The sequence below is a fragment of the Pogona vitticeps genome, chromosome 1 (genome assembly GCF_051106095.1).
Source record: "Pogona vitticeps strain Pit_001003342236 chromosome 1, PviZW2.1, whole genome shotgun sequence".
Lineage (NCBI taxonomy): Eukaryota > Metazoa > Chordata > Lepidosauria > Squamata > Agamidae > Pogona > Pogona vitticeps.
The window spans coordinates 164,975,923-164,990,013 of NC_135783.1; the positions used below are offsets into that span (position 1 = coordinate 164,975,923).

General features: G+C 41.0%; 1 protein-coding gene across 5 annotated transcripts; it reads right to left on the reverse strand.

Moving 5' to 3' along the window:
* ENPP5 (ectonucleotide pyrophosphatase/phosphodiesterase family member 5) lies at nucleotides 1-12,450 on the reverse strand. Of its 5 annotated transcripts, none has more exons than XM_073004460.2 (5): nucleotides 12,348-12,450; nucleotides 9,395-9,525; nucleotides 6,224-7,090; nucleotides 3,074-3,250; nucleotides 1-1,010 (listed from the first exon to the last, which is right to left on the reverse strand). In XM_073004460.2, exons 3-5 carry the CDS (start codon nucleotides 7,050-7,052, stop codon nucleotides 616-618), a joined length of 1,401 nt encoding a protein of 466 aa, XP_072860561.2. In that variant the 5' UTR covers nucleotides 7,053-7,090; nucleotides 9,395-9,525; nucleotides 12,348-12,450; the 3' UTR covers nucleotides 1-615. The 5 variants fall into 5 exon arrangements, with proteins under 5 accessions (XP_072860561.2, XP_072860574.2, XP_020657162.3 ...); XM_073004473.2 differs by having other exon boundaries at nucleotides 6,227-7,090; nucleotides 12,136-12,355; XM_020801503.3 differs by having other exon boundaries at nucleotides 12,136-12,355.
* Nucleotides 12,451-14,091: the final 1,641 nt, after the last annotated feature.

Sequence of the window (14,091 nt, forward strand, 5' to 3'; positions counted from 1 at the left end):
TTAAGAATTTTTGTGGTTTTATTTTAATTCCTTTACAAGTCATTCTGAATGCTGAATTTGCCTTTTTCATATAGTTCCACACTGGATCAACATCAAGCAACAGCCCAGAAATCCCCTTCCTTATCAGTTGCTGCTATCACTATACACATTACATTCTTTGACCTAACATGTATCACTTCATATTTACTTACATGGGACCATATCTGTCATTTTAATCATTTTAATGTCCATCCCCTTTGCTTGAAGAGATTATTGCAGAGCCACTTCCAGCTCGTTTTTGTTTAACCAACTTTTGGCATCCTTAGCCATCTTGAAATGTTCACGGTAACGGTGACTACAACTGAGAATCTTCAAGATGCAGTAGATTTGATTACTAATTTTTCTCCAGATTTTCTCCCCAAATTTCCAGTGACCCACAAATGCAAATTTGAATAAGATTAGTAAGTACAACTTTCTATCTTTTAAAAAAATGGTAAAGCATACACCAAACGTAAAGGTTTGCTGTCAGTATCAGCTGATCTGCTGAGATTCTACCATGTGTTTGCTTTTCTGCATCTGCTGATGTGCTTTAGGATAAATGAAGATTAGAAGCCTATAAAAAGTCAAAACAGAGCATTAAGGCTGAAGTAAAGGCTGAGTTACTTCGGTTTGTCGTCCCCATACAGCAGGTGTCTGGCTGTAAGTTAAATGCCTTACAAATGCCAGAAGAAAAACTAAAACGAGTGTGCTGCCAAGAATAACTCCTATGAAATAGGCATATGATGCTTGTTGATAGTCTAGCAAGAATCTAGGCTGAGATGCTTCATGGACTGGATTAACAAGTGCATCCTTCATACTCTCAAGTGACCCATTGTTGGGCAATGGATCAATCCCCAACATATAGCACAACAGGGGATATAAATCTGTAGAATTCATAGCTTGCTTGCTAAAGTTTCTTCTAAAGGCAGGTCCATGGGCTAAGAAGATAGGATGCATTTCTGGTAGCACGTTGTCATATCCATGGTCACCCCCTGAAAAGAACAAACACATTCACATTTACTACCATCTAAGGCACTCATAAATAAAACACTTCTATTGTTACAATATTTTACCCTACTTTACTAGAAGTTGGTTAATACAGACTGAAAGCGTAGGGCTTCAGTTATTATAACAATATTAATAGGCACAGTTCTGCAATTAAGTGCAGAAATTTTAACAAGCAGATTGCTACTTATGCTTAGATATCAAAAGTAGTTCTATTATTTTAATTGCATTATTTAAGAACTATTGAACTGGCACATTATGCAGACCTGCCTATGGGGTGGGAAGCCGACTGGTGGTTTTTTATACAACCCTATAGCACAAAAGGGATATATGTTTACGAGTTGAACACAGTGCCATTCCAACAACTGTTTATCTACAGAAATAACAATTCAAACTGGTTTTACAAAAGTGATAACCCATTCCTAAGAATTCTTAGATCAAACCTCACTACAGGAAAAGAAAATATTTCTATGTACTGTTCTTCTTGTTCCTCTCCTACTTTAAAAAAGCTGAATATTGTCATGGCCTCTTTGGATATGGGGTCTCCAGCAATAAATATTAGACACAGTAAATATGCTGAATCTAAACCAGTTTCTAAGCCAAAATCTCCCTTGCCTGATCTACCTGGGCAACCACCTGTATTCGTGAAGTGCTTCCTTGCACAAGTGCAAACTCCAGTTGTTACTCTGGCTTTGATAACAAATCAGAGACCATATAGAACAGTGTTGGGGAAGCAAAAAACGTTGCCTAGGCTATAACAAGACACTGGCCGAAGGTTATTCATCCACTACTGCACTTCTTTCTTCACTTCTGTTACTCTGAATGATCAGCTGTACAATCTGTACTTTTCATTTCTCATTAAGTGACTGAAGCACTCTAGATTTCTGCATTTTGTGAGTTTTATTATTTCATGAATGTTGTTACAGTAATCTATGTTAAAGTCTACTTTATGTCATGTAGCAGAACTGAGATACACACCACCAAAAATGTACATTGTGAAAGCCAACTTTGAAAGTTTTTTGTTGTGTAGTACATTCTTCATCTAAAGGAAATTGTGCCAGGATATCTCTATCCTGATTTTGATTACACAGCTATGACTTCATCCAATGAAGTATTAATTTTGATATTATTAGCATGGCTATCAGATTTAAAAATATTTTCAACTTCTGACTATTCAGGTGCTACCATTCAAATCTTGTCCACAACTAAAGTTTTTACAATTCGTAAGTTCATTTCTGAGTAACAAGTGATTATAGACACACTCTGTTTTTTATTAGTGGTACAGTAAGATCAAACCGCTGTTCAAACTAGCATGACAATTTTGTTTATCTTAACTGTGTCTTACTGCGTTTTCAACTCTTTTGATTTTGAATTCATATTATGAGCAGGGAGAAAGGCAGAATTTAAATAAAATAAAGTATACAAACTAAATCACCTCTTCAGTAGGTTTGTGTTTTTGAACCAACACAGAAGCTAACTTCTGTTATCTGGGTTAGTAGAGCTCTGTATAAATATCCTTGGGCACAAAATTGCTTTACATTATATGTGATGACATCAACAGGACGGCGCTGAAGTTTATTATCATTTCTAGTATAATCTTCAATGAAAAACAAGCTTTAAAATTCTTAGCTTTTTAATCCTTACAGTAAAGGATAAATTAGATAAATGGGATAAATTAGACTGCCTTAGGGAGAATGAAACAGCCACTTCAGCTGATCTCGGGTATCATGAAAGAAGACAAAATAGTTAATTGTTTAATGTATTACTGCTGCATATTTACTGCCAGGAAAAGGCAGTATGAGTTTTTGCCGTAAGGGCCAAAATAACCTGACTTGTTGATCGATTTGATTTTTATCCTATTTTTCTCCCCGGTTCTTCTGACCTTGTACTAGGGTGGGGCAGGGACACCTGTGGTTTCTTATCACACAGAAGAAAATTTTGGACTTGGGAAGATGTGATTTCTACTGTTCTCTCACAGTCAGGTCACTGGATCATACTCTCACAGCACATTTAGTGTTATATTGAACAAAGCCGGACTGAATATACTTACATACAAATCCATCAGACTTGTTCTGCAAGATCTCCCATCCTTCATCAGCAACAGCTAAAATTGGTTGAATTTTACTGCTATGCTTGTAATGCAGTCTATTTGGAATATCTTCTTTCTTATAGACACTCATATGGGGATGGGCATTTACTAAAGCACTGTAAACCTCATCAAGCTTGCCTTCAGAGAAATAAAAGAAAGATTTATCACTAGGATTTTGACAAGTTTCTTCTTTTACATACTACAAATACAAAAAATGAAGTTGCTTTGTAGATATATAAGCCAGTATCCTATTGAGCTTTCACTGAGCAGAACATGTGTTCCTATGCTATCAAGACCTTTCCCCTCAGCCAAAGAAGTTCAACAGAATGCTTGGCAGAGTTAGTAATATTTCCAATTACTAGACATAGGATTTCCAGAATTCATGGACCACAGCCCCCAGAAGTCTGCAGGAATTGTTGCAGAATTTTGCATTTCTGGTAAAATTCCCCTTTTCCTACCCAGCAGAAGTACAAAGACCCACAGGGAAGAACAGCTACAAGTTTACCAGAGTTCACTCCTTTCTCAATAATTGGCACTTAAAGTCCCAATAACTTACTCAGAGATATTTGTAGGAAAAATAATTTTTAAAATTTACTTAAAATTGCTTGAAGTTATAGACTTGTTCATACAGGTTTCTTTATTACACACATACTAGCAACCAACTGAACAGCTCAACAACAACAAAACAATTGTCACCAACCAGAAATGGCCCTCCCAGTAACTAAAATTACTGACAGCATGCAAGGATGTAAACAAAACTCCAAAAGGAATTTCCCCAGCCAGACTTCAAAGATTTAGTGGGGGAAAGTCCATTCAGGTATCTTTCAGCTGACAAATAATGGCTTCTCTCAGACATGATGAAGACCAAAGAAGTGACTCAATAGGGCTAAGCAATTTGGGAACAACCAAGGCATTATAGGTCTGGACATTTCCTGAGAGGCACTCTGTGTGGAGTATCTTCATCATATCTTAGAGAAGCCATTATTTCTCAGCTGAAAATGAATACGAACAGCTGAGAGGACTGGGTTGTTTTGGATGAAGCCCACAGATGTCTGCTGGGGACACTCCTGCAGAATGTCTGGGAGCTATAGTCCATGAATTCTAAAAAAAAATCCATGCTTACCAATTATTAAAAATTGTTCAAAACTTTTACATGAGTCTGTCCACAAGGGCTTATGGTTATAGGTATATGGTTCCCTGAAAGCACTGTTTGGAACAGGAAAAAAAAAGATATCATCCGCTTATGTTTTTATTTAGACCAGTCCATCCTTCCCCTTTAAGAGCTGCTCCATATCTTTCTGGCACAGGGCTAAGGGCATGGAATCTTTCGGGGACAATTTATTGAGATGCAAAATAGTTCTTTGTTCTGCCTTCCCCCTTGAGTACCAAGATTTAAAATAGATTGCACCTTTTAAGCAGCATCTGGATGGCACCAAATTTCAGTATTAGACAGGCCCTCTATCTTGTTTTGTTAGCAGCCTGCCTTCAAAAAGAATGCACAAGTATAGTGTGAGTTAAAGCTAAACCAATTAACTGGTATTTGATAATTAAACTTAACAGAATTTTTCCAAATTTTTTTTCAAAATATTTCCCTATTCCACTTTATCCTAAATTTTGTAGTGTCTTTGTCTGATGAAGAGTTCTGCAAAGGCTTCCCCTTTTTTGTAACTTCTTACCTGATCTAAAAAAAAAGTTGCTCAACACATAAACATTTGACCTATTTGAAGTATACAGAACTAGTGCTTATAAAGAAGCATAGTCAAGATAAAGATCACTACTATAGAATTCAACTATAAATCTCCTCAGAAGCAGCAACACTTGCTTTTATTCCTCAGCAAAACTTGACAAAAGTCATCACAGATATGGGATTTTCAATATGTGCAGACTCCCAGTCAGGAGACAACTCAGGAACATTGATCACACTGCTTGTAATTAGATTTGTAAGTACTGTACCAGTAACAATAGGCAATCTGTTTCATCATTGTACTTACCGGTTGCTCAATCCCCACGGACTTCAAAGGGATTTAATGTGGCCTACTGTTATAACAACATGGCATTCACTGCACAAACATATATACACAGTGTTATAGAACACCATACTATGGTACAGCCTTTCACGAGCACAGGCTCTAATTCCATATGTATAGTTGGTGAAAGTCTGAAAGTCAGTCCCACCAAGCTCAGTAGGGTATACCTCTAAACTGAAATACAAGTGTGGGGCTACACTGCAAAGGAAATGAAATCCATACCATAAAGCGAAATGCTACCGAAAACTCTTAATACTTAAGGATAGTACCTCATATTCCAAGATAATACGTACTTCATTTAGCATGATGCTGGAAAAGAATTCTATAAGCTTTGTTTTTAGTTGTAATTATTTGTATTTGTCTTACTGTAAACTGTTCCAGGCCTTTATAATGAAGAATAGTATTAAATGCTCTTCAAAAAAATAAAATACAGTATAAGTAAGCGACAATGGTAGTTTTTCAATGACACTTCATTAAGAATTCAGAAATGTTAACTAAATAAACCTTATTAAACAAAAGGCATACACATTTAAATAGGTTCACCATGAATTTTTGGTTCCTGGTGGCAAAGACTAACTGGCAGAGTGGCCTGGATGATTTCTCCTCCCGGGGAAATGCTGAGCTGAAAGCCTTATCATGCTGGTGAAAAAGTTACCTGATGAAGACTTGTGCAACTGTAATATTTAAGGTCACACATGTATTTAAGTTTTCTTTTATCAAATAATGAGCCATATACATTGTATATAGTATCTAGAAGAATGCACATTTTTAGATTTAATGCAGAAACTTTTAGCATGGGGGGGTAGACAACACTGGGTCAGATGGAACAAACATCTGACTTAGTATAAGGCAGTTTCCTAGCTTCCAAAGGTGCAATGAAATTCACTTAGTTGACTAAAATGTTTTTAAGAATGGTTTTCTAATCCACTGCTTTAAAGGCTATAATAAGCCAAACTAGGTCCAACTGTAGTATTTTAAAAAATCCCCTTTCAACCTAAAGCAAAGCAAGCTCACATTTTAAACTTTAAATACATTTGAAACCACGTTGACTCTTTTAACATAATTGAGAGAGAATATTTCCCACCTTCTTCTGGCAAAAGGGCAACCGTAGGTGAATGGTCAATCATCCGGTACAGTTCTCTATCCACGTAGAGATCAAGCTCTATGATTCTGTCTCTTGAGTTCTGTGCCATTCCATGGTCACTTGTGATGATGACATTTAGTGTGTCCCACAAGTTTTCTCTCTTCAATTCTGACACAAGATATCCCAGATTGTCATCAACATCACGAATAACTTTCTCCATGAGGGGATTGTCTGGACCCAGAATGTGTCCCAACTCATCTGGCTGTTCCCAATAAAGTAGTCCAAGATTTATGGGCTCCTTGGATCTAAACCACTCAATAAGCTTAGCAACTCGTTCTTGAAAAGTAACAGATTCGTTGTAAGGCATATAATGGGTGGGAAAGACACCATGTATTTTTACATCTGTTCCAGGCCACATTGCAGCTCCACTTCTATGACCTTGCATTTGATTTGTGATCCATATTGGATAAGCATCTTCCCAGAATTTTGAATTGTAGATAGTCATATGATTCATGGAGAAAGAGTCATTCAAAACTGGATCATACATCTCATTAGCAACCACACCATGGCTCTCTGCATACAGTCCTGTTACCATTGTGTAATGATTAGGAAACGTCTTAGTGATAAATGCATTGGTGACTTGCTCAACATGGATACCGTTTTTTATAATATACTGAAAGTTGGGTGTGGGGAATTTATAGATGTAGTCCCATCTAAATCCATCAAAAGATACAAGCAATACCTTTGGCTGGTCTTGTAAGAAACAAAGAGTCCCTGGTAAAATGAGAACACAGATTGCCAAGTACCTCCAACTTCCATTCAAACTCATTCTTGCAGGTAGTATTGCTTCAGTCACTTGGTTAGCATCTATATGTTAAAAAAACAAAAAAGGTTGCTGAGATTAGTGAATAAAAATGTTTCTAAACCATCACCACCAGTATACTCATACTAAGAAGTTGGTTAGAATGTTTAGGCTAGCGAAATCAATTTTCCCTGTGCTGCTATGAACTGTTTGGATACCCCTTCTAGGGCACAGAGTGCCCTGCTTGCTGAAACAGCCTGACTGGACCCTTCTGCAGATCTCTTAACGGTGTACACATATTCTCCATTTGTGGAAATGCATACGTCATTAGAGGGAGAATTTCTATGACATTTCACATTTTCTCTGGAACCTATATTTGAATCCATAAACAAGTTCAAACATGTTTGTGAGTAATCTGGCCTTTCTCACCAGATTACCGTATTTTTTGCACCATAAGACACACTTTTTTTCTCTCCAAAGGGGGGGTAGAAAGTCTGTGCGTCTTATGGTGCGAAGGTGGTGACTTCGCCCCCACTGGCCCCGTGGGGGGAGCGTCGCAAGGGTCCGAGGGAGCCTTCCAGCACCCTTGCAATGCTCCCCCAGCCCCCCACGGGGCCAGTGCGGGCGAAATAGCAACCTTCCAGGACCTTTTGAGAGGCTTGAAAGCCTCTCAAAAGGTCCTGGAAGGTCGCTATTTTGCCCGCGCTGGCCCCGTGGGGGGGTGGGGGAGTGTGGCAAGGGTGTGGAAGGCTCCCTTGGACCCTTGCCACGCTTCCCCTACCCCCCCCAGGTCCGGGGGGGGGCAAAATCGCCAGCACCCAGGACCTTTTGAGAGGCTTGAAAGCTTCTCAAAAGGTCCTGGAAGGTCGCTATTTTGCCCGCACTGGCCCCATGGGGGTGGGGGGAGTGTGGCAAGGGTCTGGAAGGCTCCCCTGGATGCTTGCCATGCTTCCCCCACCCCCCACGGTCCAGGGGTGGCAAAATCGCCACCTTCTGGGGCTCTTTTGAAGCTTCCTAAGCCTTAAAAGAGCCCCAGAAGGTGGCGCTTTTTCCCCCTCTGACCCCCGGGGGGGCAGGGTGAGTCTCCAAGGGTCCTGGAACACACTCTAGGACCCTTTGGAGGCTCACCCTGCCCCCCCCCCCCCGCCGGGCTAGAGGGGGCGAAATTGCCATTTTCTGGGGCTCTTCTGAAACTTCCCCAGCCTTAAAAGAGCCCCAGAAGGTGGCAATTTTGGCCCCTCTGACCCCGGGGGGGGCAGGGTAAGTCTCTAAAGGGTCCTGGAACACACTCTAGGACCCTTTGGAGGCTCACCCTGCCCCCCCCAGGCTAGAGGGGGTGAAATTGCCACCTTCTGGGGCTCTTCTGAAGCTTTCCAAGCCTCAAAAGAGCCCCAGAAGGTGGTGATTTTGCCCCCTCTGGCATTCAGGGGGCGCTGGGTGAGCCTCCAAATGGTCCTAGGTTGTGTTCCATAAGACGGACCTCTCCATAAGGCTCACCAATTTTTAGGAGAAGAAAACAGATTTTTTCCCCTGTTTTCTTCTCCTAAAAATTTGGTGCGTCTTATGGAGAGGTGCATCTTATGGAGCGAAAAATACGGTACCTATAAACATGTTCAAACTCACCCATGAACTCAAACACAGGTTGAAGACAAATATTGACATGTCATAGAAATCCTCCCCCTACTTATTCTTGGCAACCAAGATTTTAATATGAACTTTCATGGATAAAATTCACTTCCTCAGACATCTTTCTCTCTTTTGTCTGAGGAAGTGGATTTTATCCACAAAAGCTCACATGAAAAATAGTAAGTCTTTAAGATGCTCCTACATTTTTGTCTTTATCTGTTCTTTTATTTTTATTGTTTTCACCTATAATACTTGCACAGACTAGCATGGCTGCCTCTTCTACAACTACAACAGGTTTTAATCTATCACAGCCTGAAAATAGGTGCACTGCAATCAACAGTTCCAGGCATTTTACTCCAGGATAATCAAAATCAGCAGAACGTAAAATGTATAAAGTGAGCCACACTACAGGGGGAAAAGCAAGGGACACTGACCATCTGATTTTCCTCTTGTTTAGAGGAAGAAGGAGCACACAACACAAGAAACCTCGGCCTAAGGGCAGGGGTGGGCATGGAGGGGTTGATATGTATTGAGCAGAACAAAGTTCAGCATGTTATAATTGTAATAAAATAAACTACTCTTGGAGCAATATGTTTGGAAGTTCAGGATGTTATCTGTGACTTCTATGCTAAAGACTCCCTCTAAGCAAGTCAACATGACAGTCCTGCAACAGTGCATAAAATGTTTTTTTAATACAGCATATTTCCTATCTACTCCAGGGATGTAAATAAGCAGAACCTTACATGTGCAAAAACAATTTCTGCAGCCGTTCCAAAGAAGACTTTACCGGGGCACAGCCCTTGTTTCACTTGCTGTAGATGATCTACTTGCAGAACCTGTTCTTAGCAAATGTTGTCCACTCTGAAGGCCCCACCTGACAAAAGAGCTCTACCGTCAAATATTTTACATTTCAAAATCTTTAACTCAAGTGTCAGGCTCATGTCTTACAGCAGATGCAATGCCCTTTCTTCTTTGCCCTTTAACAAGTATATGAAGTCAGGGCTTGCCAAGATAGGGCATCTGACTCTCTGAAATAGTGTTATTAACATAGGAAGAGACTAAACAAGACTCAAAAACATCTTTGAAAAAAATCTGTTGGTGCTGTGTGCTCCTACAATACCTGACATGCCATTGTGACAGAATGTTTAAGAAATGCCTTTACGTATTCGCAAAGGCTTTACCCCTATAGTTATAATTACAGTTAGTTTCAAGAACATAAAAAATGCAGTAGTGCCATTGGGAGTAAATGAGTAATTCAATTAATAGTTGGACCTGTGCCAACTGATGATATGCAGAAGTAGCATCAGTGAAAACCATGTGTACCACCTATGCTACTTCTGCATGCTACCTGTGGTCCACATGTACTGAGACACTTTCTTCTGTGCAAAAGGAAAAGCAGTCGGAGGTTTTTTTCATACTTTTTAAAAGTTAAAAGCAGATTTTAAAGCATCATCTATACTTTCTAGGCATAAGCAGGCAGAAATCACTTCCTCGTTTCCGAGTTGCCCTGTTTTGCTTCCAGACTGACGGACACTCTTAGTCCCTGAAAGCAAATAGGACATGCAACAAAACATTGTAGCATAGTCCCATTGGGCAGACTCTAAAGCACTGGTCCCCAACCTCGGGCCTCCAGATGTTCTTGGACTTCAACTCCCAGAAATCCTGGCCATCAGAGGTGGTGAAGGCTTCTGGGAGTTGTAGTCCAAGAACATCTGGAGGCCCAAGGTTGGGGACCACTGCTCTAAAAAACTATGTTCCTTAGTGTGATGGAGTTGAAGCAGTATGGGATATATAGTCAGAGAAATGTAAGATGGAGTCAGACAAGTTCTGTGTCAATATGATTTGAGAGACATTGGAATGCCTTTTTTAAGTGCTATGAGTGTGTTTTTCTGAAGACCAGTACAGCGTGGTTTGAGATAAAGCTGAAAGTCAGACAAGGAGTCGGTGAAAGACTCAACATTCCAAGCTAATTGGAGTAGAGATAAAACACCTGGATTTTCATGGGAATTGAGGGAGGAGGAAGATATTATAGCCCCTTGAGGCTAATTGGGTAACAGCTATGAAGTGTCAAGAAGAAAGGAGGAGTTAGAGAATGTAGAAAATGGTTGATGGATTATGTGGAAGAGGTTTTGAAGTTCTGTTCCATGATGATGGGAGAGAAAAAGAACTTGATGGCTTGAAGGAGAAAGAATGTAAGTGGAGAGGAAGAAGGAGGTGGGGCTAGCCTACCCTAGCTCAGCTTAGTAGTTTTTATTTTAATGGGGATTAGTTATTTTATTTAACTGTAATGATCTTTGAATATGTTCCTTATGCTAAAGCTTGAGCAATATAAACTGATTCTATGAAACTCTATTTTTCTAATAACAATTATAAAAATTCGTACAAAAGGACTGGGCTCTTGAACAGCAGGGTCTGGCTAAATCCAGGAGGTGCAGAGGGCCACAAACTAGCTGTCTTTCAGAGTCCTACCTAACTGAGCTGTTGTGAGTTCTGAGGAATCACAAAGCCCATGTGTCTGTACTTCCAAAGTACTGGGTAAAAGTAAAGTGTTCTTTTAAGGTCAGACTTGTTCAAGGGGCTTATACTACGCACTGCTGAGATCTTAAGACTTGCCCCAGTGCAAAGGTGGTAGGTAAGGGGCCTGTCGAACTCTCTGACCGAGTGCTAAGCACTCCTTAGGGAGATTGGGCAGTACATTTAGAGCTCCAAGCACCCTTATGCTAAAGTTCAAACTTTGCAGTGGTGGTTTCTTGTACACAGAGAGAGGAAGGACAATTTTTTTTTATCAAGAGATTGTTTGCTACTGCCAATATTAAACCTTCAAATTTTATTGCTACTTTTTTTATTGCACAGTCTTTATTATTTCACTGTCCAGCCCATTTGTCAAATAACAGTTTCATTCACCAGATAACAATCTGGCCTTTGAATTAAATGGCTAGCCCAACAGCATTTGCCTTTGACTTTCACAAAACTTTTCTCCAAATCTTCCAGGAAAAAAAAACAATTAAATTTTAAAAAAAGCCCATAGGGATACAACCTCTCTTCCCATTTTACTGTAAAGCTTAAAAAAATAAACTACCCTAGTCATTAGAGGAGAAGGTGATTTTAAAAAATCCCAGTAGACTGATTATAAAAACTTAAGACTGTTCCTTTAGCAGCTAGCAACAAGCATACTGTTACATATTACCAACCGACTACGACTACGCGACAAGACTGGGTCACAGAATCAGTAACAAGCCCACAATAACTATTATATATGTAACAGGAACTAGAAAGTTTCCAATACAGAACTGGCTACATGTATACTCTATCTTCCTTATAATACAAAAACCAAACGTCCAGATAACTAAAATCAATAAACCCCACACAACACAACAATCCATTTATGAAATAAGCAACATTATAATAAAGATTTTGGATTTTTTAAACACACACACACACACTTTCCAACAAGCAAACGGAATTGCTTAAGCTCAATACAGACAGGTGGGGGAGACGGAAGCCCGCTTCTCCTTTCCCTCGAACGGCTGCGACGACTCGCAAACCCCCTCCTTGCTCCGTTTTCTATTTGTTTCAGAGAGGAGGTGGCCGTTCAGCCTCACGCCTGCCGTAAAAGCGAAGTCATCATCCCCCACCAGAAGGCAACAGCCAGCAACACCCCGCAAACGCTGGAAAAGCTGAGCAAACAACCCCTACCTCCTGCTGCTTTCCTTGCCCGGGTCTAACGCGCTAAAGAAGGACTAAGCTCCGCCTCCCGCTGAGCCACGCCCCCTCGCTCTCCGCGCTCAAAAAAAAAAAAGCACCTGCGAGCTGAGGCAGACGGCGCAGGCGCCGTTCGGAACTGCGCCCCGGCCCCGAGTATTATGGCCGAGTGAGAGGCGCCGCCTTCTTGACTCGAGGGGTCGCTTCCGGGTTTCTGTAGCGAAGCTGGGCATAAACATGGTCCCGAAATTAGGGCAGCTTAGAGAAACAGCTGGGGAAGGACCCTATAAATTTTTTCTTGAGGAGATGGCCCCATTTTGTTTAACGACTCACGAACGTTGTTGACCGTGGCTAGGATTACAGCCTACGGAAGATCTTAGCCTAGTAGGGAAAAGTCCGAGTCATTCACCGCCTCGTTAACTTGACGTGTTGGGATAATGAATGGACGACACGTGGAATGGCAAGCCCGCTTCTTAAAAAGAAGTGCATTAAAAATCAGGAAAGGAAGCCCCGTTGCAAAGAGCCCGAACGCCTGTCTCGCCTTTCCTGCTTCCCCTTGCCTCGGCGCCCGGTTACGGCTAGTAGTTAAAACGGGGGATTGATTGCCCATTGGTTTCGCTGGGCGGTTCCTCCTGGTGCTCCTGAGGAGGTTTCAACGTGGCTTTCAACGAAATAAGACAGACGTCTCTCTCTTGGCAATCAGCGGGCCCTTCTAACTTCGTCTGTGCGCTTCTGCGGCTTCAGGTTGCTCCTGTATGGTGGGACGCATTTATCGAGAACGGTTGCTTTTTGGGCTGTGCCAGCTGGAAAATTTTGGCATTTGTAGCCCAGAAAAGCAACCTTTCCAAACTCTGGATTTGATTGGTTGGTTACACCTGTGAGCCACTCAGTATCTGGAAAAGATACTTCTCTGTTGGACCTCTTCTACTGTTCTCATTTTATCTTGGGAGAGATCCCAGCTTGAGGTTTGTGATTTCGATTTGGACTTCAGTTGCCACAGAGGGCCATCCTCGCCATCCCCAGAATTCGGGGAACCAAAGTCCACGAACACAAACGAACACAAATCTGCACAGCACAGCCACTTGCCTTTCTCTCCCAACCAAGTAGGAATTGCACCTGCTTATGGTGGTGCTGAACTAGGTTTTGGCATTGTGGCTCTTTAGTTTGTTGGAATCTGTTGTACAATTTCACACTTTCCTGCTGTGACAAATGAGATATGGTACTGTTTCAATTGAACACATGTTCTTAAAATGCTCTGTTACAGGGTGATGAAGTTTCTGGCTTCCATTATACCTCGCAACAGGCTGTGCTGACTTGGTGGACCTGAAGATTCAACAACCTTGGAAGATGCCCAGTTCCCCAGCCCTGCCCTACAGTGCCTTACTTTATTGGAGGGCTGAGCAGCTGTGGCCTTACAGAGTTTGCTATAGGGTTTCATTTCTCATCATCCATCATTGACTGTGCTGGCTAGTGCTGTTGTCACTAATTCCCAACATATTCAGGTCAAAGGTTAAAAAATACATAATGAGATGAAACTTGTTCTCATGACCCTGTAAGCAGCTATGGTGATGTTTTGGATAAAGGATTGTTTTTGAAAGTATTAAGGACAACTGTAATTTCAGAGCTGTGATCCTACAGGAAGAAAATAAACATATCAGAGCACTGGGGCCAGCAGCAGTTGTGTTCTTGCATTTTGCACTAGATAAGGCTTCTGAACAGTCTTCTTGACTTCCTTTAC